Genomic DNA, 26,302 nt, shown 5'->3' with positions numbered 1-26,302 from the left:
TTGATAAAAGCAATAGACAACATTCCTGCATTTTAGAGAGGTACAGATAGACCCTGACTGCCAGTGGGCTTAGTGAAACCTGAATGAGTAAGAAAGTGCTATATGTGAGCGTGTGTGTGTGCCTTGTGTCCAGCCCCAGTCCATGGCAGAGGTCCTGGCAAAGAAGGAGGAGCTGGCTGACCGCCTGGAGAAGGCCAACGAGGAGGCTATCGCCAGCGCCATTGCTGAAGAGGAACAGCTGACCAGAGAGATCCAGGCTGAGAACAATGACCTGGAGACTGACAATGAGACTGACTTCTCTGTAAGACACTCTCTCAATTTTCTTTGGTCATATGAAGTGCTTTTGAAGTGGTAGGATCTCTTTCCCCCAGGTCTTGAGTTTTTCTCGCCTTGTAATATCCATATGATTGCCAGTGATCGTGTACTGATTATCTCTCCCCCAGGCCAGCATTGGCAGTGGAGGTGGATTCAACATGGATTGGAGTGACATGCTAGCCGACTATGACGGTAAATCTCTTTTCTGTTTAACTGTAATATATCTATAATGAGATGGGTTGAGTGTTGATGCTCTTGCTAAAGACACAGATGTGGTCAATGTCCAGACTCGCCTCTCTCTGCAGCGCGGGAGCCGTGGCGTCAGAGCACCTCCTGGGGGGACATCGTGGAGGAGGAGCCTTCCAGACCACCTGGCCATGGGATCCACATGCACGAGAAACTGTCCTCCCCATCTCGCAAAAGGTGAGACACACACCCTCATGTTACTGATGTTTGTCAGAGAAAAGATCTTGGTGCATGTCAAAGTTCGTTCCTATTTTGAACGACTGGGGGAGAGGATAGGATGGCAGGTGTAAGTTGTTTTTTCTGTCTTATTTGGCAGAACCATCGCAGAGTCTAAGAAAAAACATGAAGAGAAGCAGCTGAAGGCCCAGCAGCTCCGGGATAAACTGCGAGATGAGAAGACTCACAAACTGCAGAAGCTCCTGGAGAGGGTGAGTGGCCATACAGAGCCAACGGGAAACACCACAGCCTTGCTTAGCCCAGCTCAGCCTGGCCACGTGGAGAGCTTCTGTCAGCACACTGCCAAATAGAATCACTAAATAACAGAGGCCAGCTCTCAGTCTCTCTCAGCCCAGCTGACCACAGACACGTCTGGGAGAGACGTAGCCCAAACTCAACAATCTTTCATGACGTTTGTTTTTGTTCTCCAGGCCCTCATGAGATGAGTGTGCCCTTCAATAATCTTGAGTATTAACCACATAAGTACATGAAGTGGTGTATATTCACATGAATCCCTGTGGACATCGTACCAGAGCGGGTAGCAGCAAATGCTTTGAATGCAAGACACCATAATAGTGTCTGCCTTGGTTAGAGAATGTACATGAGTAAAATGAGCTGACCCAAGCTGTCTTTCCCTCACAGGAGAAGGAGGTCAGGAAATGGAAGGAGGAGTTGTTGGACCAGCGGCGGAGGATGATGGAGGAGAAGTTACTCCATGCAGAGTTCAAGCGGGAGCTGCAGCTCCAGGCCATAGTGAAGAAGGCTCAGGAGGAGGAGGCCAAGGTACAGGACTGACCCCTAGGACTCTCCACACCTAGCTACATGTCCAAGAGTTGAAGTATTTTCCTAATTAGATGTTTCTTTTGATAATAATTTTGGACATTGAGAATGTTCTTAAAAGCAAAGAAACAGGATCACAGAAAAAAGCAATGGCAAACTAGACTAGAGGCAGACTATTGTTATAATAATCACTTTTGTTTGTAGCTCATTGAGTCAGGCTTGTTGACCAGTCCCTTGTGTCTGTCTGCAGGTGAATGAGATAGCATTCATCAACACTCTGGAAGCTCAGAACAAGAGGCACGATGTGCTGGCCAAGCTGAACGAGTACGAGCAGCGCCTCAACGAGCTGCAGGAGGAGAGAGGCAGGAGACAGGAGGAGAAGCAGGCCAGAGACGAGGCTGTACAGGTAACAGTGGACAGCAGCAGCTCCCCCTCTCCCCCTTAGACGTCTCTGCCTTACCACCACAGTGTACAGTCCCACTGACTGGCTGTGGTCCCTGTCTGTCTCCCCAGGAGCGTAAGCGGGCTCTGGAGGCAGAGCGGCAGGCACGGGTGGAGGAGCTGCTGATGAGGAGGAAGGAGCAGGAGACACGCATCGAGCAGCAGAAGCAGGAGAAAGAGAGGGCCAGGGAAGACGCTGCACGAGAGAGGGCCAGGTCTGTACCCCCTTGCTCAGTTGGAATCAACTATCTGTTTTTGTATTCTTACCTAAGGTGCTTCCATCATCACATGCTAACCAGCCCTTAATCATAACTGCATTTCACCCAACAGACAATGTGCTTTGTCTGAAATAGATATCCCCCCCACCCTAATCCGAAGGATCTCACTGTTCCAGTCTGTTGTTCTCTCCACAGAGACAGAGAGGAGCGTCTGGCTGCCCTCAGCGCTGCTCAACAGGAGGCCATGGAGGAACTGCAGAAGAAGATCCAGATGAAGGTTAGTGAGGCACAATCTCACTCCTGCCTCAGATATTTCCACAAAGCATCTCTCCCAAAAATGTATAGCACCGTTATATCAACACACTTTGACATCTAATCACTTGCTGATAATGTTGCATAAAATGTTTGAAAGGTCTATCATTTATTTTCATCGAACACAATTAAAGCTAACATAGGCCCTAGATGCCTTTAATTGTCCAACTTATAGGCATGCCCAATTTTAAGCATTTTTTTTAACAACGTGTTATTGCGTTCCAAGGGGATAACTTGAAATGACTAGATGTAGGTTAATGAAATAATCTAAAGAAAACGATGTGATTATTTATTAGCCTATGTGGTTAAGTGTTTAGATCCTCATAGATCCTCATAAGTGTTCCATATCATGTGAAATAGGGCTCATGTGGAATCATTTTCATAAGCATGTAAGTCTAGAATATTTGTGTAGTGATAATATAGAAATAGCTAAACATTCTTCAACCACTCCAAAGCAATTTCATGTGGAGCAGGAACCACTGACTACTTTTTCTTTATCAAAACACCTGCTGGTAACTCTTATCTGGTCAGGACACCTTATGTGCTCCTCTAAAGATCTATCGACTAGGTTGGACTCTTATGACCAAAGAGGCTTCACGCATAGCTTTTATTTTGACTTGTAAGTGTGGTAGTAAAATGTCTCTATTCTCAGCACTTAGGAACGATTTTCTACTCTGAGACACTTTGTGGATACGGCTCCTGTCTAAAGTTTACATTTCCTTGTTGTAGACCAGACTAAAGTCCCTCTTAATCTCATGATCTCTTGGTTGTTCTCCTTCCCAGCATGATGAGAGCAGTCGCAGGCACATGGAGCAGATTGAACAGAGGAAGGAGAAGGCAGCAGAACTCAGCAGTGGCAGACATGCCAACACTGACTATGCCCCCAAACTGACACCGTATGAGCGCAAGAAACAGTGCTCCTTGTGCAATGTTGTGGTATGTACACAAAGTCCCAGTTTGAAATGGTTCTCCATAGTTTTTTTAACAAAATGTCTTTGTATTGTTCTTCGTGTAGATGATGATTGATATTTTGCCCACTTGTCCTTGGCATGTTTCTTGTCACACTAGACAGATGCTGACATGCTGAGTAGAGAAAGTATATACTAAATGGTGAATTGGCTTGATCCACTCTCCAGTGAGAAGTTCACCCTTTACTTCATTAACTTAATTCCTTGCACTAATTTGTGAGACTGATTGGCTTACATGCTTAACCTAAACTGAAGGGGAAAGGAGCAGCAGCAGCTTTGTGGCAGTAGAGCAGCTCTGGCGGTCCCCCTTGGCAGACTGTATGCATATAAATGCTCATGAGAAGGAGATTCAGTGGATTTTGGAAGAGAATGTATTTAAATGAGGATTTAACTGCATTGATTAAACATGATCTCTGGGGTGGAGATTTATGACTGGGCATGACTATGCTTTTCAAGTGACGGGCAACAAATCTATTGGCAGGCACATTTATCTGTGACGGACCAGGCTGGCTCTCACCGCAACAAGGTTGCGACACCTTGGAGCTCCAACTAGCATCAGATAAACAGGAGTGTGTGGGGGGAGGGGGGAATCTTGTTAACATTTCCGATGACCTTGGCTAGCATCTGACACTAGAGATCATCTATAGGCCAGCAGCCAGCACTCTATTTAATGACATTAAACCGAGGCCATCCGTAATGGGCTTTGTTCTAGCCCTTGGTGGGAGGAAACAACACGTCCACATCAACCTAACCTCATGCCGTTTGTGTCAATTCTTCATCTTCACGCCATGCTTTTGTCTGTGTATAGTCCAGCTCAGTTTTTCCCACAGTTTGTGGTTTACTGTACCAGTGTTTTCAGTGTGGTTTTCCAGACATGCCACACTATATATAGTCACTCTGTGTGAGGAGCAAGAACGACCGAAGGGACATTGGTTCATCAGTTGGTTTGAGGATGAGTCATTGACACAAACAAAAAGAGTACAGGGATAACATATTCTGCTTGACTTAGAAAAGGAATAGACCATCCTAGAGCCAATCACATTAATGTTGTTATATAGGCTACATTTGTTCACTGTAAATGTTTGTGTTGAGATGGATCATCCTTAGTGGATCTGTCAGCCCCCGATTTCATACTGCAGTAACTACTATGATCCAGCTGTGCTGTCAGAAAGGAGAATGCCATTAAATACAGCCATGAAGGCGTCTTCAGTTTAACAATGCTCTCATATGTGTCTGACACATCACATGCTGTTTGAAGAAACTACGTGGCTACCCTTGTCACCTTCTTAACCATGTCAATTCATTCCACTAAAGGCTTGTTGACTGCAGTTAAGTTCCTTACACCTACTACAAATTAGGACTCACTATTTGGTCCGATGGAGGAGAAAGTCTGTCTGATCTTATTGAAAACCAGTTGTAATGTGTAGTGTCAGTCAGTAGTTAGGTTTCCATCCAATTGGCGACAGATTTTCATGCTAATATTCTAAAATCCACATAAAGAAAATCTGCACATTTTCCCACCAGTGGTGTTTCCACCAAACGGATTTGTTGCGGATAAAAGTCTGTGCGTGATGACGTAGTGCACACATTAACTTTTTTTGCTTAAAGTTATGTACCAATTAAAAATCTAAAGTTCAATGTGTTTCCATCGCATTTTCAACTCTACCGATCGTTTTGACACACACTCTGTTGAGTTAAATAGTAAATGCACCTACTCTGGTCTTGACACATGTGCTCTAGTCAACAGCTGGCAGATACAGTGAGGGTAGACTAGTCTACATTATGAGATTATTATGGATAAGAGCAATAATATTTTTTATTTGTCAAACGGCAGACAAGCAGCGATGATCATGTCACCAGAAGAATAATATTTATTGGAAAGGAGCATCAAGCTCATTACCTTGCACTTTCACCACCCTGTGAAGTTCATCATAACTTATTTAATCTGTAGCCTAATAATAGTGGGAAGACCACATACCATTTCATCGCGTGACTCCAAGTTTGCTTCGATATGATGGATATTATATAAATATTTGTGCATAAAGGCATTTCCACCACCATTTTTTTCATAGTACATTTTATCAACACAAAAAGATACCACCATGTCGAACGAACAAACTCTGTCTGCATTAATACAATTATAGCAAAATTACCTGTTTCCATCACAGTTGTCGTGATTTTATTTTAGTATGGTATGACTTTACTCACATATAAACTTTGGATGAAAATGTGGTTTGTGATGTAGTAAGTCACTAAACCTTGAGTCCGTGTCGAGTCCCAAATCCCATGTGCTCGAGCCAGAGTCCAAGTTCGAATCACGAGTCGAGTCACGAATGTCTATGGCTGAAGTTCTAGTCCCAGTGCTTGAGTTCTGGTCCAAATGCTCACGGAGTGCGCATGAACTCAAAATCAAAACATTTTCCCAGTCAGATATAGTGTAGCGGCAAGAGAAATTATTTAGTAAATACATTTTCCTTTCTTTCTGTGCCACCAAATGTTTACATATAGGCTGCTGGTAACATGATCAGTTTGTTAGCTAGCTATCTAATGAGGTTACATGACTGAAGAAAGTGTAGCCTAAACAAGGTGTAGCTGGAAAAAAACTGAACCCTCGCTGCGCATCACGTGCTGCTAATATTCTGATTATCATAGCCTATCCAGTCCCAAGTGCAAATACAAGTCACAAGAAAGTGAGTCCGAGTCACCAATGGTCAAATCCGTGTCGAATTACAAGTCATGGGGACTAAATTTGGACTAGAATCCTGGACTTGAGTACTACAACACTGGTTTAAGTGGCCTCCCATGGGGAGGACCCTGTCGACCCTGTCTGCCTCTGTCTCCATTGTGTCCTCAGCAGTGACTTCTGACCTGTGTGTTTGTAGATCACCACGGAGGTGCACCTGTACAGCCACACCAAGGGCAAGAGGCACCAGCAGGCCGTGAGAGACAGCAGCAGCATCCAGGGACGCGAGCTCTCAGACGAGGAAGTGGTGCGTACCCCCACAGTCTTACCTCAAATAGAAAGATACCCCCATCCACCATCCCAACAAAATAATACCACTCAGATATTGTCTGTGATATTAAATCAAGGTTATTTGTCATTTATGACAGGCTCATTATTATTGTTTATGAATCCCGTCATATAGTAGCTCTCTCGCAGGTCTTTGTGAGATTATAAATGGGCCCTGAAATGTAAACAGTTAGAGTTCAGTGACTCAGTAGAGGGGGTGACATCACCCCCATGTCTACAGGCCATTCTGTCACAGAGTGCTTTTCATGGGAAGACTGCTTGTTAAAGGAAGGAGGCTTCTCAGCCTGCTCTGCAATATGAGATTGCCTTTTCAGCATGCTGCTCTTTGTGAGGCTGACAACTGTTGGTGCTATATGCATCACCTTTGGCCCTAGCAGCTCCTTCATTCAAACCTATTTCTCACAGGCTGATCATTAATCCCCCCACCTTCCACTCTAAATCATTTGCTTTCCAACTGCAGCCCGTTTCTCTGTTTGACAGTATGATAAACAAGGCATTTGCAATGAAGGTATGAAAATCTCCAATACAGTACTACGGCCACAGTCAGTATCACACTGTCTCTTCAGACTGCCTTTAAACCATGCAGTGTAGGCTATGCTTTACAATAGTAGTGGCTGGTGGGGTTTGAAATGGCCTAGCTAACGGGTCCAAACGATTGCAATGTATGTTCTATGGATCAGCAGCATGGTGTTTTCTGTGTAATAAATGCTCTTAGCATTTACTGCTCTATGTTTCTATTATGGGGTATTCAGCCCTGCTTTTGTTCCATGTTTTCATTCAGCATTCAAGGTTAATCAGGCAGGAGATGGAGAAATGTCTTGGGATTTTTTGTATAGATAGACTACGCTTGCCTTCCTTTATTTTTATGTCCTGCTCGTTTTGGTGTGCAGTATTTAATTCATGCAACTGGCAACTATTTTCCAGCTGTTGGTTCCATAACTCTTGCTGGAATGAAAGATTTTTAATTAAAATGAAGATGGTTGGCTGAACTGTACAGGGTTCACTACATAGTTTTTCAGTGAAGGCGGGCGGCAGATGCCCCAAAGCTTTATATTTAGTCATCTTCTCCCGTTTTGAAGGACTCACAAATTAAATTGAGGATACAATGATTATCTACAGGGCTGGATCGATGTACAGAGATAACGGCTGGGATTGCAATCACTCTCTTTACTTAAACGTATAAGTTGTCATCTGTCCTGTTTTAAGATGATATAGGAAATGTCCAGGACCCCTCGTGTTAGACATGTTGGATTTATTTATTGGCGCAAAAACACCAGTGAACTCTCCAAGGGACTACTCATCCCTCTCCTGCACCCTCAGCTGGGACTCTGACGGTGGGGGTGTGGGACTGACCTGGGCCTCCAGAGGGATCGCTAGGCTGTGGTGAACTCAGGCCTCTCTCTGGGTATAAGAGTTGACCTCCTGGAGCCAGCACTAAATTAGGTTCTTGTTGATGATGAATCCCCTCTGGTGGCCAGAGAGCCCTGTTGAGATACACAGAGGCTGATGTTACCCCGTCTCTGCCAGGCAATCAGAAAGAAGTGTACAGAGTTGTAAAGTCTTTTCACTCGTCGAAGGAGTGAAGTTGCGGTTCAGATTTCCTGAAAGACAAAAATGTAATTGAAAGAGTTGTTAAGGAACAGCGTGCTAAAGAATTAGGCGCTCAGGGAACGTAGAGAACAAACGTTATTATATTTTGGGATTGTTATCAGTCTGTAATCTTTCATCTTCATGTGTACAGTGTTCCTAGTGCTACAGGACTTGAATGTCACAAAGCATTCAGCTCCATTTGAAAAATAGTCCCGTGAACAGTTGCTTAGATGGTGTGTAACTGGATTCAGTATGCCATCACATTGTACCCAACATGACATACAGCTGTCTGTTTCACACCAAGTGGGAAAGCCGACTTCGTCTTGGACAAAAGAGGTGGTGGGGGAACATATCACTTAGATTGTGCCTGTCTCTAAAGAGGCCTGTTTTCTGGGCACTGTGGGTGTGTAATGTTTAGACAGCTCTCTGGTTACTCCCTCCAGAATGGAACACAAGAGAAGCCGTGTGTGGTAGGTATTGTGAAGGAGCTCTGCCCTCAGGCCTGGCTCTGTGGCCCATTGTCCTCCTGCTTCAGCCAGACACCTGTCTGTCACACTGCCTCATCAGATCACCTGACAAGATACAGAAAATCACTAATAGTTTTAAGTTCACGAAGAAGTATTAGGCTATAACATGATAATCTTGATATCAATTAATTATGTACATTAATTTATGTTTAAGCTCCCTTTCAAACGGTCTTTGATGTGATTTTGAGATTTGTAATGTCTTTGAGGTGTTGCTGAAACAATTCTGTTAAGTAAACGGCAGTAGCACAGGAGTGGATAGGCTCTCAGGGAGAATACTGAACAGCTGCCTCTCAAGCAAGGCAGAGCCACGGTCATGACTGAAAGGCTCAGCTGAACAATATTGCACTACACATGTCAGCACACAAGTGCTTATTTTGTATCTAACTCATTCATTGAAGACAGGTGACATTTATTCGAGATGTGTTCAACTTCCAGTGAAAAATAGTTTAGATTTTCATGTGATGTTTCCCATCAGTAAATACATTAGATGTTTATTTTTCCCTTCAATCCCTTTAAAATCATGCTACCATTGATTCACCTGCCACGTCACATTGTATTCCTGTTAGGCCTGTATCTCTACTTATCTTAGAGGAGCTACTTTCTAATCACCCTGAACCTCCCTCTGATTGATCAGGTTGGTCACAAATCAATAAGTCAAACAAATAAAGGAATAAGAATTGATTCTCGGTCCTGTTTATGATTGCTATTATGACTCCTGGATTGCGAAGCGCTTTAGCACTTGGTTAACTGTAGGTCTTCTCTAGTTGTGCTTATGATGACAACACCTCATCTGAAACCCCTATTCAAGCAGCAGGTGCACTGCCAAAACTTGACAAAAAGGAATGGCATGCCACACGCTGGCTGCTGAATGGAAACGGTTATCTTGCGGGACCATCCCATCCTCTAGAGTTTTGGATGACAACATAATTGGGTAATTGGTTTCTTGCACATACATCATGTTCTTTTAAATTGGATTACCTCTCTCTGTCTCCTGGTGGAGATATCAGCTTGATCTGATCTGACAGGCCTGGTGTGGTGCACACTAGACTGGAAGCGACACCTCTTTCCCCTTCAGCAATACCATGGGTATGTGGCTTCAAACGAACAGCAATTGTTGCAGATGCCCTGATAATGACAGGATACAATTGCTCTGCCCAGAGGTGTATATGCCACACAATGGACACACATCTGCCATTTCAATGGATAAGCTTCTACTTATAGCAGATTGCCTGGGCTTAGATTCAACTGCTTATTTTTTATTGTGATATGGACATAATTAGCTACATGTGTATTATGGTAGAACAGGTTTTGTGTTCTCAGTTTAACTGCCTACAGCTTTGAAGATCCTTGCTTTAGTTTGATAGACTATCCAGCCAGTCTATGATATCCTTGTGGTGATATGGGTGACCTCACAAAGGGGACTGCAGGCTATATTGAAAATATTTGTGGGTGCTGGCAGCAGGTGACTCTCAGTAGCTGGATGTTATGTCTACGGAAGGGAATATGGGACCCTACATAATTACTCCCATAAGGCCCAATTCATTGTCACACTTTTGCACTTTTCTGTTGCACTTTTTTTCTTCCTCTCACTCCTTGTGTGTTCATCTCGATTTCAGAATGAGCTAATGAGATTGTAATTAAATGTTTTCATGCATTTCAGGAGCATCTTTCCTTAAAGAAGTACATAGTGGACATTGTGACGGACAACACTGTCTCCTCTGAGAGTGTGAAGGATGGAGAGGAGAGGCAGAAGGCACGCAAGAAGGCAAAGAAACTCCGCACACGCATGAACTCCAGGTGATGCATCCTCTCTCACCTCTCTCTTTCCCCTCTCTCGTTTCCAGCGAGAAGGCGCTTTATGAGTGACAAGGAGATGGAGAGCAGAAGTTATGTGCATCACAGCTGTCCAAAGAATAATACTGATGAGTTAAATTTATGGCCACTTTCTGTGATTGAGGAGAAAAACTGGGAATCGATCTGAGGGCCCAGACTTTCACCTGTTAAGAGCTTTCCCCCTAATTGCTGCCACGGTACTGCCAAAACTGAAGCCTCCTTCGGTGTACAATAGTATGTTAAAGTATGTGTAAACCATGCCTATTTTTCTTTCTCCGGGCTATTGATTTTTAAATGAAGTATCAAAGAAAATCAATAGTAATCAACAAATAGGAGGCAACGTGCCACCGTGTCAGATCCCAGGCATGGGCTCAATCAGGTTAGTAGCCGGTCACAACAAGGGAGGGAGGATGAGGTTTGGGGGCAGGAGAGGGATACGACAGAGTAGAGGAAAAGTTGTGGGATGAGCTATTTGTCACGGGGCAGGTTGGAGCATGGGGGCCTGGGGGGGGAGGGTGCAGCACCAGAGATGACATGCGTCTCTGAGCTGCATCCTTAACTCTTACTCACACACAGTCCTGTATTGTAGTCACTTTTATTACCAGGACACATTGTGATGGATCCATGTTTGCTATGAAGTCTATTTTTAGCAGTGCTCGCTAATGTTAAGGGAGAACACAGTTCTCCCTTAACATTACTACTGTCACATTTATTTTTATTTTTTTTATCCACCATTTTTAAATAATAGTACTTTGCTTTCAGTGAAATGTATCATTTAGTATTGCTGCTGTTACTTCTCTTATGGAAGGGCTTGGGGCTGAGAAAACACCAACATAATCTGCCTGTTCACTGTCACTCCCAGGCACAGCCCTCTCTCCAGCCTCAGCTCCAACCCGAGCCCTGCTGAGACTAGCACTCAATGGCACAAGGCTTTCAGAGGTAGTAAATAACACAAAGCCCCTGCTAGCATAAAGGTGAGCAGCTCCACCGCTGGGTGGAAATGAGCCGTTTTATTGAAGCGTGGCAGGGTGTCTGTAAAATGCAAGAAGTTTTCATTGGACTCTGGGGCGGGCTTGTACTCCCCATCATAAACTACTGAACACAGTTTAACCCAAATGTTTGTGGTTTGGCTGTCTTTCCTTCAGTTAAATAGGGCTGCTTTTCTTTTAAGAAAATATGCTGTTGAAAAGGCATGTAAGTAGCATGTCATTTTGTCAGGATGCGTTCTGGACTTTAAAACAAGGATTTGGAAGTGTGTACCTGCTCCTGTAGGGCAAGCTGTTTGGCTGTAGCCCACTGTGTGTGTTTCCTTTGGCTGGGAACAGAGTCCGTAGTGTGTGAGTGGAGCTCAGAAAGAGGTGGGTACACAAAGACACCCCTGTGTGCAACCTGGAGAGGTGATCATAGCCTTACTCATTTCACCCAGTGGAGGAGCTGGAGGGGTCCATATACACATGCACACCATGTTCCTGTGAGATGAGGCCCAAGGTAAGCCACTAGAGATGTCATGCTCATCTAGCCAACTTACTCCTAGTTTAAACAACCTGTCCCATTTGGGTGCACAGTGTAGAAGTCCACTCCGACGATTTAGCCGACCGTTTAGCTTCTATCCGAAATGCGCAGTATATACAGGAACACAGCATCAAACAGTATATATACACTTAACAGTTTAAAACTGAATTGCTTATAGGTAGATATTTTTACAGCATTGGCTCTCTGCCAGTTCAGATTAATGAAGAAGCTTGATTAATTGATTATTAGTTCTGCATTGTAGATTTGTGCTTTTTCCTTATTGCAGTTTACTAATATTTATAGCCGCAGCCCATTTAGCCGCGCCTGCTGCGGATCATGATGAATGGCTCAGCAATTGCTCCCCGTTTAACATGGGTGGGTGTAAACCTGTCAGAGATGAATATTGTAATATCAGAATGACAAACAGGCCAGGTATAGTTCAATTTCTGGTGGAAGCGAGGCAGCAAAAACATTTTTATTCAGTTGTCTTTGAGGACATGGTAAATAATGTGATAGAATGATGGACCTCAGTCACCCAACTAGCCGTTTTGCTGGTTGGTTTACTCAGAGTACATACAGCGTTTAAGCACCCTGACCTTGGCTTTGAATATTTCAGGGTAATGCCTCTCAGGTAATGCAGTTTATGGTGTTTTCTCTCTGTAAACAAGATTTGTTTTTCATACTTTCGGAAACGACAGTACTAATAGTATTTCATATTAAGTTTGAAAGCATTGTGAAAATGCATACATCCTCGGTTAATCCTGTAATCTTTGTGTGGGAATGTACGTACCCATTCACCTACAGTGACGGTCTACTCTAGAGCCCAGTGTGTGTGATCGAATTACCTTCCATTAAGCCCTCAAAATGTATCCCTCTACAATCCTGTATACCAGGCTTCAAAATTGAGACCAAAATACTGCCATTTTTTTTTACCCTTTGACTTGGAAGTGCGATACCACATTTTTGTTTTATTGGTCGCTAGGGTGCCAGTACATGTTTTTGGTTGAACATTTCTTAACCTTCCCGATTTAAATGTTGACTGCAAAATAGGCCTACCTGGCAGAATGATATCATGATGGTTTGTATCAATCACGGGACATTTGATACTGTGTGTGTGTGTGTGTTTTTATAAAAGGTGTGATTTTTGACAGTGGAAACCTGAAAACACTAGAAACTATAACAACTGAATTTACCAAAAGATAAAGACACCCTTTTTGAGATTGCGCAGAGGTTTTTATTTTTCCCTCCAAACAATCAATCTAAATATGATATTGCCAAGTTAAAATGTGATTGTGAATGGAGGGTAGGTCATTATGGGCTACTGGCTCAGCCCACAAACTAAAAATAACATTTAAATGATGTGCGCATCATACTCTTTCCCGGGCTAGTATTCTTTTCACTCGGATCTTTGGCTTTCAGTTGGTACTGGCCCGGTGTGCTACTGGCAAATTTACATGACTGTCAAGCCTTGCAAGGGCATACTAATTTTAAAGATGGCTAGTCATTATTAGGCTGGTTCTGTATGGAATGCAGGTACATTATGGGATACAGGTCAGGTCATTTTTTTTGGTTGTCATTATCCATAAACTGAAGAAGTTAGTGAAAAACAGGTGGACCACTGTCCTGATCCGGACCCAGAATGGTGTCAATGCGGACGGTGTGTTCCAAAACGTAATGCTATTGAATTGTGATAGCACCTTGTGCATCCTACTATTTCAAAATGTGTTAGTGCATGGGCAGTTTTCCTCTTGTCATTTACTGACAGACCTTATGGTAGAGTGGCCAGATGGAAGCCATTCCTCAATAAAAAGTGCATGGCAGCCTGCTTGGAGTTTGCCAAAAGGCACCTAAAGGACTCTGACCATGAGAAACAAGATTCTCTGGTCTGATGAAACGCAACTCTTTAGCCTGAATGTCAAGCGCCACGTCTGGAGGAAACCTGACACCATCACTACTGTGAAGCATGGTGGTGGAAGCATCATGCTGTGGGGATGTATTTCAGTGTCAGGGACTGGGAGACTAGTCAGGATCAAGGGAAAGATGAACGGAGCAAAGTACAGAGAGATCCTTGATGAAAATATCCTCCAGAGCGCTCAGAACCTGAGACTGGGTTGAAGTTTGACCTTCTAAAAGGACAACGACCTGAAGCACACAGCCAAATCAACGCAGGAGTGGCTTTGCGACAAGTCTCTGAATGTCCTTGAGTGGCCCAGCCACAGCCCGGCTTGAACCCAATTGAGCATCTCTGAAAATAGCTGTGTAGCGATGCTCCCCATCCAACCAGAAAGATCTTGAGGTTCTGCAGAAAATAATGGGAGAAACTCACCAAATACAGGTGCCAAGCTTGTAGCTTGTAGGTGCCAAGAAGACTCGAGGCTGTAATCGCTGACAAAGGTGTTTCTACAAGGTATTGAGTAAAGGGTCTGAATACTTATGTAAATAGGGTATTTCAGTTTTTATGTTTTAACACATTTACAGACATTTCTAAAAAAAAAAACTATTTGTCTTTGTTATTATTTGGGTATTGTGTGTAGATTGATGGATTTTAATAGAATTGTTTCCAATTTTATAATAAGGCTGTAACATAACAAAAATTGGAAAAGTCAAGGGGTCTGAATACTTTCCGAATGCGCTGTATATAATATATTTATATTTTAAAAAGGAAGATAGTTTGCTGACGCTAGTCGGCTATACCTGCACCAAAACTCTGGGAATTTTCAACATATAGCTTGTTCTACCATCTTCTTTTTAAATGGTGAGCCAACATTTTTTCCTCACTTTTATTTCCCTGACTGCTCGAAACTCATTTTCCCATGCTCTCTCTTTTCTCTGCAGCAGACGTACAGCACCTTCAGAACATATTCACACCCCTTTGACTTTTTCCACATTTTGTTGTTACAACCTGAATCAAACATTTATTACATTGAGATTTTGTGCCACTGATACACAATACCCCATTATGGAATTATGTTTTTCAATTTTTTACCAATAAATTGAAAGTGAAAAGCTGAAATGTAAAGTCAATAACTATTCAACCACTTTGTTATGGCTAGTCTAAATAAGTTCAGAAGTAAAAATGTGCTTAGCAAAGTCACATAAGTTGCATGGATTCATTCTGTGTTAAAAAATATTGGTTTAAAAAAACATGATTTTTGAATGACTACCCCACGCATACAATTAATTATCTTTAAGGTCCCTCAATTGAGTAGTGAATTTCAAGCACAGCATGCCTTTGCATAAAAGGGCACCGATTTTGGTTTAAAAATAAATAAAGAAAATAAAAAACTCCCTTTGAGCATGGTGAAGTTATTAATTGGGCTTTGAATGGTGTGTAAATACTCCCAGTCACTACAAAGATAGTTGTCCTTCCTAACACAGTTGCCGGAGAGGAGCGAAACTGCTCGGGTATTAAACCATGATGGGGATTTTAAAACAGTTTAATGGTTGATATGAGAGAACTGAGGATGGATCAACAACATTGTTGTTACTCAACAATATTAACCTAAATGACACAGTGAAAAGAAGGAAGCCTGTACACAATAGAAATGTTCCAAAACACCCTGTTTTCAAAAAGGCATTTATTAATACTGCGAATATTATTATTTAACATTTTTTTAAAGCTAACTTTGAATACAAAGTGTTATGTTTGGGAAGAATCCAACACAACACGTCACAGAGTACCACTCTTCATATTTCCAAGCATAGTGGTGGCTGCATCATGTTATAGGTATGCTTGTCATTGCAAGGACTTGCAAGTTTTTTTTTTTTTTTTAGGATAAAAAGAATACAGCTAAGCACAGGCAAAATCTTTCAGAAAACCTGGTTGACACTGGGAGACAAATTCACCTTTCAGCAGGACAATTACCTAAACCACAAGGCCAAATCTACACTGAAGCTGCTTACCAAGATGATGATACATTTCTGACTGTTGGTCATTTGAGATATTTCTCTGAGGGATAAATGTTTGCTAATTAACCTTAGAAATAGTAAACATTGGTTACTCCCTAGTCAGTTTACCTAAAGCTTTTGACTTCGCTGGGACTACACAACCTTTTATTTCTGGGTTTAATTCTGAGCTGGATTGACATTGACAGTGTTTATGATCTCCTCTATCTAGCTGATGCTAATGACTTTAGCCTTGTTCTGTCAGAATACGTCTGGTCCTCTGGGGAAGCTCCACCTGTCCTCTTCTGGGATCTGTTAGTTTATCAGCTGCTTCCTGACCGTAAGACCTTATGTCTGTTACTGGGATCAATAATAGCTCTTATCTGCTCTGGGATGCTAACTGACTGACTGATGGACCGAGATGTTCTGTGTGCTACTAGTAGAGCCTGTCTTCTTTGCCATTTCTGCTGGTCTAATGCAACAGAGAACAGTCCTGATGTCCTCCATAATCTGTGAATGTCCAGGATTCAAAACACTGATGTATTTGCTACCCAAGTTAAAGCATACCATTCATATTTATTTAACAATACAGTTGAACAGAGAATGTGATATGCCATTGTAAAGTGATGAGGGTGGAATGTCATTATGAATGAAAATAGCAGGTTGCAATGAGGCACTATGCCCCTGTAGAATTAATGCAACATTATTTTGAGCCAAGTTACTGGGGGGAAAGTTGACAGGCAAAATAAACACTCAGTCTTAACCTGACCTTTTTCTGTTCCTTCAGACTTTTCATCCTCCCCTGCATTTTTAATGAAAGCTGGGGCACTCTTTTCCTCTTATTCAAAGAGCTCTTCTGTTCCTCTGTAGGGCAAAGGAGTATGAGACGTCAATGGAGGCAAAGACAGTCCCCGACTCCCCATACAAGGCCAAGTAAGTTCCAACTACACGTTTATGCATTCTATCTCTTCTATTTAACTGTAGTGATACAATGATAATTATGCGTGGATGAATAGATGGATGAATGACAGGACTTAACCTCTCCCCCTCTCTTCCTCCCCAGGCTCCAGCGTCTGGTGAAGGACTTGGTCAAGCAGCTCCAGGGCCAAGACAGTGGTCAGTGGGCCAACACCAGGGTGTCAGGCCTGGACAGAACCCTGGGAGAGATCTCCCGCATCCTGGAGAAACAGGTACATCACTAACACCTAGCTGTAGTACACTACTGAGACTTGCTCCTTGTCTGCCATTCTGTCAGAGCTTAGAGTCAGAGTGTGGAGCGGTGTTAGGGAGGGAGGGGGGCAGTTCTCTCAACTGCGTTCTGTTTGGCTGCAGCTCTATCTGTGTGTCTCTCAGTCCTAGTGTAGAGTATCAGTTACTCCCCAACTCCTTGCCCGGGGTTATTTGTAATGCAGGCCAGATCAGCTATGTGTTTTCATTGGCCACATGTTACTAATAGAGGAGCTACCCATCACTGGACAGGCAAACATTTGTATGCTTCAGAAGTATTTGTGGGTTTATACAATTACATAAGGTTTTCCTAGAAGATGTAATCCAAAGGATCTCAAGTTACAATGGAATATAGGCAGGAGTCTTCAGCTTTTTCTCGCCCAGGGACCCGCTCCCAGGCAAACCATCGACCCAGGGACCCTCATCATACGTTAGCAAAAAAATCTACAAAATCATCAGTCGAATGATAATGGCAAGGAGGAGTAATTAACCTTTTTAAATGAATAGATTTGGTAGATGGTTCTTTATTATTTTGACCTTCCCACATCACAATTGGAAGAGGAAGTGTAAATTCTAACATAGTCTATAAGCTCGAAAGGTAACTCAAACACATTTTCGCTAAGAGCAGCTGTGTAGCTGGTTAAACAAAGGTTAGCCATGTATGTCCAAGTCAAGAAAGCTTACCAGCATCCAGCTGCAGTTATCACACTGGTAGCCTATTTATTCATGGATGCTTCTAAATGTGTTTATTATATTGGTAGAAATATTCGGGAAAAACATTTAAATAAATAAAATAAAACATTTGTGGCCCCCCCCTTCCCCCCCGCTCATTGCCTCGGGTCGCGGATCCCTGGTTGAAAACCCATAATATAAGGTAGTCCATTGACTGTCAATGCTTATTGAGAAAGCTATGAATGACAGACATTGATGACAACAGTTGACTTAAATCGATGTTAGGAATATAAGAGAGACCCACTGTAGAAGATAGGCTTCGTTGGATGGCATTTTAAGGAGTTGAACTGAGTTCTATTGACAGTGAAGCCCCAGCACACCCAGTGTGTGTTCATCAATAAGGAGGATGAATGGAGCACCTGTCACTGTGTTTGTGAAGGGCTGAACATACAGTGAGTGACAAGCCATCATTCTCCTGCCAAGGTTCAAGGTATCATAAAGCACACTGTGCATTTTGGTGGGCGGGAGGATAGAGAGATGATGGTGTCTGGTCCTTGACAGGGGGAGGGGTGGAGAGGCTATTACTGAATTTCCCCAGAGGGCGAGAGAGGTGGCAAGGGTGGGTGGCACAGCACAGCAGCACAGTGTAATTGGTGAGGAGGAGTCCAGTGTGATGGTGTTCAAGCTGTCGCTAACAGGGGGGGCTCCTCCCCTCAGCTCCATACTCTCCCTATGGGAGGTCAGGGGTCACTGGGCCAGGAGCCCTCCTCCATTCAACACTGGGGTTGGTAGGTCAGCCAACTCTGTTTGGGCTTTACCGTGTGGTTAAAGCTCTTCACATATTTATAGAGCATTAAAACAATTGAGGAAAGCCCTACTCTGCATTAGTTTTGGTTGTGTAGAGGGGTGGAAGGTGGAAGAGCTTAATCTAGACTTCATTCAGTATGACTGTTAAACTCCCCCGTTAGCCCAGCCCAGAGCAGAGTGAGGCCTGGACTGAGGGGGGTGGGGTGGGACATGGGGGCCAGCCTGTGAACCAGCCTGGGAGGCACTTCCTCCTCTAATCCCTGGACAAAGTCAAATAAATATAGTCTCCGTCAGCATGGGTGTCTGCCCCCTGAGTCGGGACCGTTTAGATTATTTGACCTAACAAGCATCTCTCGTGTGTAATTGACTCACCTAGAGATTTGTTTTTCTCTACGATATCTGATTCAGTCTCCACTTTCTCTGCTAATTCCTTAGACAACACCCAACACTCCCCCCTCCAAAGCAGCCTTAGTCAGGCTAACCACCCCCCTCGCTGCTGCTCTCTGGGCTGGGCCTAGTCTCCGACCCCAGCACGCCTCTCCCTCTGTGACCACTAATGGTTTATTTTGTGTCAAACTAGATCTTTTTGTTGGGGAGTGGAGAGCTTTTCCTCTCTATCATTTTTCTCCAGTATAATTTCTTAACTTTCTCCTCTCTTACCTTGGTAATGAGCTCACATATTTACACACTGGCCCAAATGTTTCTCACTGCTTTCAAATAAAGGCTGGCCTGAGATGGACAGCGTTTATGACACTTGAGGGACTGTCAGAAACACTGCACTCTGAGAATGGAGACTGTATTTACATTTTCATTTGCCAGCTGTCATGGGCTGGTTGGGCTCCCCTTCGTAGCCAACCAGTGACTGGTTCTACCTGGGATGTGGGGGAATGGAGTAGCAGAGTAACAACAATATGGGGCCTGAAGGAGCCTGCCTAAAGTTGACGGATGCAGCCAAGATCAGCTGTGTCCAGATTTTGTGAAAGGCCCAAGTTCCTGAGTGGTACAGCGGTCTAAGGCACAGCGTTTTACGAGATCTTCAGTTTTTGGCAATTAAAACCAAGGACATTTCTAAGTGATTCCAAACTTTTGAACGGTAGTATATACAGTTGAAGTTGGAAGTTTACATACATACACTTAGGTTGGAGTCATTAAAACTCATTTTTCAACCACTCCACAAATTTCTTGTTAACAAACTATAGTAATGGCAAGTCGGTTAGGACATCTACTTTGTGCAAGACAAGTAATTTTTCCAACAATTGTTTACAGACAGATTATTTCACATATAATTCACTGTATCACAATTCCAGTGGATCAGAAGTTTACATACACTATGATGACTTAAAACAGCATTGAAAATTCCAGAAAAGGATGTCATGGCTTTAGAAACTTCTGATCGGCTAATTGACATCATTTGAGTCAATTGGAGGTGTACCTGTGGATGTATTTCAAGGCCTACCTTCAAACTCAGTGCCTCTTTGTTGACATCATGGGAAAATCAAAAGAAATCAGCCAAGACCTCAGAAGAAAAAGTGTAGACCTCCACAAGTCTGGTTCATCCTTGGGAGCATTTTCCAAACGCCTGGAGGTACCACGTTCATCTGTACAAACAATAGTACGCAAGTATAAACACCATGGGACCACGCAGCCGTCATACCTCTCAGGAAGGAGACTCATTCTGTCCTAGAGATGAACGTACTTCGGTACGAAAAGTGCAAATCAATCCCAGAACAACAGCAAAGGACTTTGTGAAGATGCTGGAGGAAACCGGTACAAAAGTATCTATATCCACTGTAAAACGAGTCCTATATCGACATAACCCGAAAGGCCGCTCAGCAAGGAAGAAGCCACTGCTCCAAAACCGCAATGAAAAAGCCAGACCACAGTTTGCAACTGCACATGGGGACAAAGATCATAATTTTTGGAGAAATGTCCTCTGGTCTGATGAAACAAAAATAGAACTGTTTGGCCATAATGACCATTGTTATGTTTGGAGGAAAAAGGGGGAGGCTTGCAAACCGAAGTACACCATCCCAACCGTGAAGCACAGGGGTGGCAGCATCATGTTGTGGGGGTGCTTTGCTGCCGGAGGGACTGGTGCACTTCACAAAATAATGGCTTCATGAGGCAGGATAATTATGTGGATATATTGAAGCAACATCTCAAGACATCAGTCAGGAAGTTAATAAAGCTTGGTTGCAAATGGGTCTTCCAAATGGACAATGACCCCAAGCATACTTCCAAAGTTGTGGCAAAATGGCTTAAGGACAACAAAGTCAAGATATTGGAGTAGCCATCACAAAGCCCTGACCTCAGTCCTATAGAAAATGTTTGGGCAGAACTGAAAAAGCGTGTGCGAGCAAGGAGGCCTACAAACCTGACTCAGTTGCACCAGCTCTGTCAGGAGGAATGGGCCAAAATTCACCCAACATATTGTGGGAAGCTTGTGGAAGGCTCTCCAAAACGTTTGACCCGAGTTAAACAATTTAAAGGCAATGCTACCAAATACTAATTGAGTGTATGTAAACTTCTGACCCACTGGGAATGTGATGAAAGAAATAAAAGCTGAAATAAATCATTCTCTCTACTATTATTCTGACATTTTACATTCAAAATAAAATGGTGATCCTAACTGACCTAAGACAGTGATTTTTTTTACTAGGATTAAAAGTCAGGAATTGTGAAAAACTGAGTTTACATACACCTTAGCCAAATACATTTAAACTTCTGACTTCAACTGTATATATTTGATTCCTTTACACTGAATGCAATTCTCACCTTAGACTAGTATAGTGGTCCTGTAGATGAAAATCACAATTTTCTCAATTCCTCACCCCCTCTGGGAGGGTTTTCTTTGTTCCCCTTGGCTTAGATTGGGAGTGTTACATGTGTCCATAAACAAACATTTGAGAAAGTAGATCTAAGGAACTTGTCAGAGACTAGGAGAACTAAACTGACATGATGGACAAGTGTGTCAGGAAACGTATTATTATTCCACGATAGTCTGGTCCGGGGCTCACATTAAGCATTCAAATTGATGAATTAGTAGTTTTTCATGTGCTGGGGGCGGAAAAAATGCAATACAATTACATATCGGGATATTATTTTTGATTGTATATCATATCAAATAGTTTTGACAATATCACAATAGTATTTTTTGCGCTAGTTTGCTGTACCTGCACAAGAATTCCAGTATTTTTCCTTCATAGCTTGTTTTCTTCACAGCTTGTTTTCTATCTACTTTTTAAATAGGGAGCAAAATAGTTTTCAGCAATATATTTGGAACGTCGAATCGTAATAATCACAGTATCGAATCGCAATACATACAGTATCGCCACCTAAATATTGTGATAATATTGTATCGTGAGTCCCTGGCAATTCCCAGCCTTAGTTTTTTCACAACCAGGTTAATTACAAATATTTTTTTAAGAAATTGCATATTTTGTGATGATTAGTATAATTCTTGTATTTTTTGGGGGGGCTAGGGATAAGGATTATTATACTCCAATGACTTTCAATACTCATGTTGTCTATACAATAAGTGTCAAGATTTGAATTCTAAGTTTATGTTTATTTAAGCTAGTCTTGAAAGCTATTGGACTACCCCAGAAACATGTATTTAAATACATGGTTCTGGATTAGCCTACTGTAGTTGATTTGGAATGTCGCCATACCCTTTTACCATAACAACTAAATAATACCAGGTAACTACAATTATTTGCTTCCATCCTTGAAGGATTTTACTACAATAAATGAATAGGCAGACTTACGTTGGCCAGAATATTACCCATTCATATTACCTGTATTGTGAGTTCAGAAGGAGTAATATATTATGTATCAGATGGACTAAAGCCTTTGTTGTTGCTGCCAAAGTGAGTAAAAAAAGTCAGGGAAATCATTTCATTTGACAACATGTTTCTGACCTAACCAGGACAGGTTTGCTTGAAGTCTATGAATATGCCCTTTTAGTATTTTAGTTCATATGTTCCAAGGATGGCTTACTCTTTGTAACTTTAATCGGGGTCATACATTGAAATCCCTCTGTGTTGTAGTTCCTCCATAGGCTGTGGTTTCTGTGGTGCGTCTGATTTTGCGCCTCACTAGTCCCTAATGAATGTCAGTCCAATTTATAGAATAAATTCCACCAGACTTGTTTCCCATTTACAGTCTCTCAACCAATCATCCTTCTTTATTGTACCAAACAGCATTCCATTACACCCGATAAACATACAAACTCTTACTCTCTCTAAATGTTTACCCCAGCAGTCTTGTTGTGGTTTCTCACTCCTCTCGTACATGCTGATGCTGGTTTAGATTACTCAACTTTGTTTACTCCTCACAGGTTTTTTTTTGCAAGTTTATGTCTTAGTCATGGTCCAAGATGAAATGCATGTACGGAAGTGTATGTCTGCCCCGCTCACTCCATCTGTTATTTTGCGTGATGGGAAAACCAGTTTGAGGCTGTCCTGTGTCACACCCATAATGAACTCCCAAGTCAGTTGTTCCCCAGCGTCTGTTGGTGGGGCCAGAGGATCTGGGCTTTCCCCTCCTGTGTATCCCCTCCTCCCTGCCTTTGTGTCTAATTAGAGTGGCTGGTGGGAGGTAACTACAAAGAGATGTCCTGCTGGCCCTCCCTCTCTCTCCCTCTCATCCCAAAAGCACCTCTGTCACAGACACAGGAATTAGCAGCTGACTGGCCTTCTGATTAGCTGGGGTAATAATGGTCACCAGGGGTAATAATTGTTTAAGATTCCTCCAGCTGTATAATTCAGTTTGGACTCGGCTGTCTGTCCTTGCCCCCTCACCTTTCCTCAAGTCTTCAGTCATGTTGGGGGTTTCTCTCTAGAATAAATGAGCCCCTCATCATATTACACTGACATCAGAGTGTCTGCTCCTGAGTGGGGCAGTAGTCTAAGGCACTGCATCTCAGTGCTAGAGGGTTCACTACAGACCCTGGTGCGATTCCAGGCTGTATCCCAACCGGCCATGATTGGGAGGGTCATAGGGCGGCGCACAATTGGCCCAGCATCGTCCGGGTTAGGGTTTGGCCGGGGTAGGCCATCATTGTAAATAAGAATTTGTTCTGAACTTACATGCCTAGTTAAATAAAGGTTAAATAAATAAAAGTTTGGCAAGCAGGGAGTGACAGGATGCAGACAGATCTCACACTGCTTCATAGGAACATGGAATGGGAGATTAAGTGAGATGTATCTTTGTCTGTCAGTGCAGGATAGTGCTGTGTTACAACATTTTGGTTTTCATTCAGGAGCGAGTGTTGAGCCTCTATCAACAGGCAGTCACTGTCACCTTGTTTCAGTGTGTACAGCCACTGTCACCTTGTTTCAGTGTGTACAGCCACTGTCCCTAATCATATACAAACAGACTTTCTGTTGCCTCTCTCTGATGTGGCTTGTTGAAAAGATCTATCAAATGCAGATGTTGTGACCATGACTTTGGAACCAGAAGCCTGTTGGCTATATGAAATAATCATTTGGCAACAATAGATACAACAGTTACTACATCACACATCCTATGGAGATCTCACCTTAACGTTGTTATACAGTTCCCAGCGTGGTTCAAGGGGTTATTTAATGAACAACAGCTTTATTGTTTCCCTGTATGACTTAGTTACTGTACCTGAAAAGTAAGTTCCAGAGGGTTCAGTTTAATATGGCGTGTAATTCCGCTGTTCTTTAGTTCTTGCAGTTGAAATGTTATTCTTCATTGATCTGGAACAGGAAGGCCTATTATTCCTGCTCTGCTCTACTGCCATCCACCGTACTGAGGCAGCAGAGTATAAAGTCTTAAAGCTAGAGAAACACCACAGAGAGGACCACTCACTGAATACTGTACGGTTTCCTGCACCGATAACACCAATATTGATAGCCTAGATCTGATGGTGTGCTTTTGAGAAATGAATGATTTATATCTCCACATCAGCAGATAGGTCTCCTCTTGGTCCTCTCTGGTAGGGATGCCATGGTTATTGCAGACGTAGACTGCCTTAAGATGTTGCCTAAAATGATTGGAGGTTAATCCTCTCCACCCATTCTTCTTCTTTTCCATCGCCACAGCAGATTGATCTGTCAGGCTGCCAAGGCAGACGCAGCCAAGATGTCCCAGTCTGGCTTTAACGTCAGACAGCCAGGACTGGGCAGGTCCCAGTTAACTCCCTTAGAAGACCATTTGATTACTACCATGAAAGAGCTGCCTTTTTCTCATTTAGCCCAGAAGCTTTTAGATGGGCGTGTTGATGGGTGAGTTAAGAGTGGGTTAAACCCAGCTCAGTGCTAGAGACCATCGTGATTTAAGTATGAAGAGTGTTGGTAACCTCCACAAAAGGAGGTTGGTCTCTTACAAACAGAATACAACCACACACGGTGCTGATTGGACCATTGGAGAGATTTCTATAATCCTCAGTGCAGGAGCTTTTCTGGTGTGCTTTTCAGTGTGTTGGTCCAAAATACTTTAACCCTAGCCGAGTTCAGTGTTTACTTGTCACCGGATCCTGAGGACTTGTGCCTTGGCACTCCATGTGAGTGACAGATGAAGGGCTTATATATAATTTTGCAAAGCGCTTCCTCAATGTGTTCAGGCTTGTTGGCAAACCCCTTATCTGTGGAACAAAAACACGTTGAAGTGCTTGGATATAGAGGCTGTCACACTACCTGGGAGACGGTGACCTCATTAGGTGTAGAAGCAACCTCCAGTGTACCTCCGTCCGTCCTTGCGTGATGTGGTGAGGTGTGCACCCCCCTGGCTGTTCCGTCCGTGTGAGGAAAGCCCTCCATCAGCACCCACTCCTCCCCTGATGCCCTGCAGCCCCTATCCTCCCGGTCGACCCAGGCACTAACATGCCTGATAGCAGCCACTTGCTCTGGGCTTTGGAACTGTTGATTTATGGGACTGTGTAGCTGCAGCAGCATCTGACCAAATGCCAAGAGTTCTGACTCGTTTCTCCTATCCTAACAGCAGGGCACGGCCCTCTTCTTATTTAGGGCCCGTTTGATCGCTAGATCTATGACTCACTCTATGGACCACTGTATTGTGTTAGACTAAACATGTTGATCAGTTTAATGATGATAATTGTTTACTATACATTTTAAATCCCATGTGCTAGCCTCAGCTGGGTGCACTACCTCGGTCAGAGTTATAGCTGTTTTCATATTGGAATAAATAAACAGTCAATTCAGCATGTATCCAAGACTCTTATCTTGATTGATGATTTTCTTTAGTAGTTTTTGTTTGATTTCTCAGTTATTTACTTGTCTAGAGTCTCTCCTCGGCCTGTGTTTGTGAGCACAGACCACCCTGGTTTTGTGTGTGTGTGTGTGTGTGTGTGGAGTTCTGCAGAGTAACTGTCCTCTACTGAGACTTGGCTGGCGTGGGGGTGGAGCTGGGGTTGTGCACTTTTGAGATTTAACAGGAATGCTTTGGGGATCGCTGTGTTTTTCAGATTTCACTCCCAACTCCCCTTTGGAAGTGGGGGATGAGGGGAAAAGAGCCGTTGGGTCCTCAGTGAGAGCAAGGTGATACCCTTGTCCATCCGGCTCCCTGTTACCTGACTGCGGTTCTTGTTCTCTCCCTCCACAGAACAATGAAGATCAAGTGGCATTCCAGGTGGGAGGGGGACTTTCTACTCTGGAACAGATTCTGCAGGTAGTCACTGCAACCTCCACCCCCACCGCAGTCTCACGCATTCCAATCAAGTGAGTTCCAGCTTTT

General features: G+C 43.2%; 1 protein-coding gene across 5 annotated transcripts in view; it reads left to right on the top strand.

The window, feature by feature from the left end:
• Positions 1-26,302, top strand: part of LOC110521059 (S phase cyclin A-associated protein in the endoplasmic reticulum) — an 88,020-nt gene that overhangs the window by 22,298 nt on the left and 39,420 nt on the right. For 3 of the 5 annotated variants that reach the window (XM_021598504.2, XM_021598486.2, XM_021598498.2), the window contains 14 exons: positions 134-301; positions 444-507; positions 603-738; positions 878-989; positions 1,420-1,560; positions 1,808-1,963; positions 2,071-2,213; positions 2,412-2,493; positions 3,312-3,464; positions 6,379-6,486; positions 10,305-10,441; positions 16,745-16,807; positions 16,938-17,064; positions 26,171-26,286. In XM_021598504.2, the coding sequence (XP_021454179.2) occupies positions 134-301; positions 444-507; positions 603-738; positions 878-989; positions 1,420-1,560; positions 1,808-1,963; positions 2,071-2,213; positions 2,412-2,493; positions 3,312-3,464; positions 6,379-6,486; positions 10,305-10,441; positions 16,745-16,807; positions 16,938-17,064; positions 26,171-26,286 (1,706 nt within the window). The remainder of the gene's footprint in view (positions 1-133; positions 302-443; positions 508-602; positions 739-877; positions 990-1,419; positions 1,561-1,807; positions 1,964-2,070; positions 2,214-2,411; positions 2,494-3,311; positions 3,465-6,378; positions 6,487-10,304; positions 10,442-16,744; positions 16,808-16,937; positions 17,065-26,170; positions 26,287-26,302) is intronic. The other 2 variants (XM_021598492.2, XM_021598509.2) reach the window with 1 other exon arrangement.

This window comes from Oncorhynchus mykiss, chromosome 1 (genome assembly GCF_013265735.2).
Source record: "Oncorhynchus mykiss isolate Arlee chromosome 1, USDA_OmykA_1.1, whole genome shotgun sequence".
Taxonomy (NCBI): Eukaryota; Metazoa; Chordata; class Actinopteri; order Salmoniformes; family Salmonidae; genus Oncorhynchus; species Oncorhynchus mykiss.
This window is presented reverse-complemented; position numbering and strand designations above follow the sequence as displayed.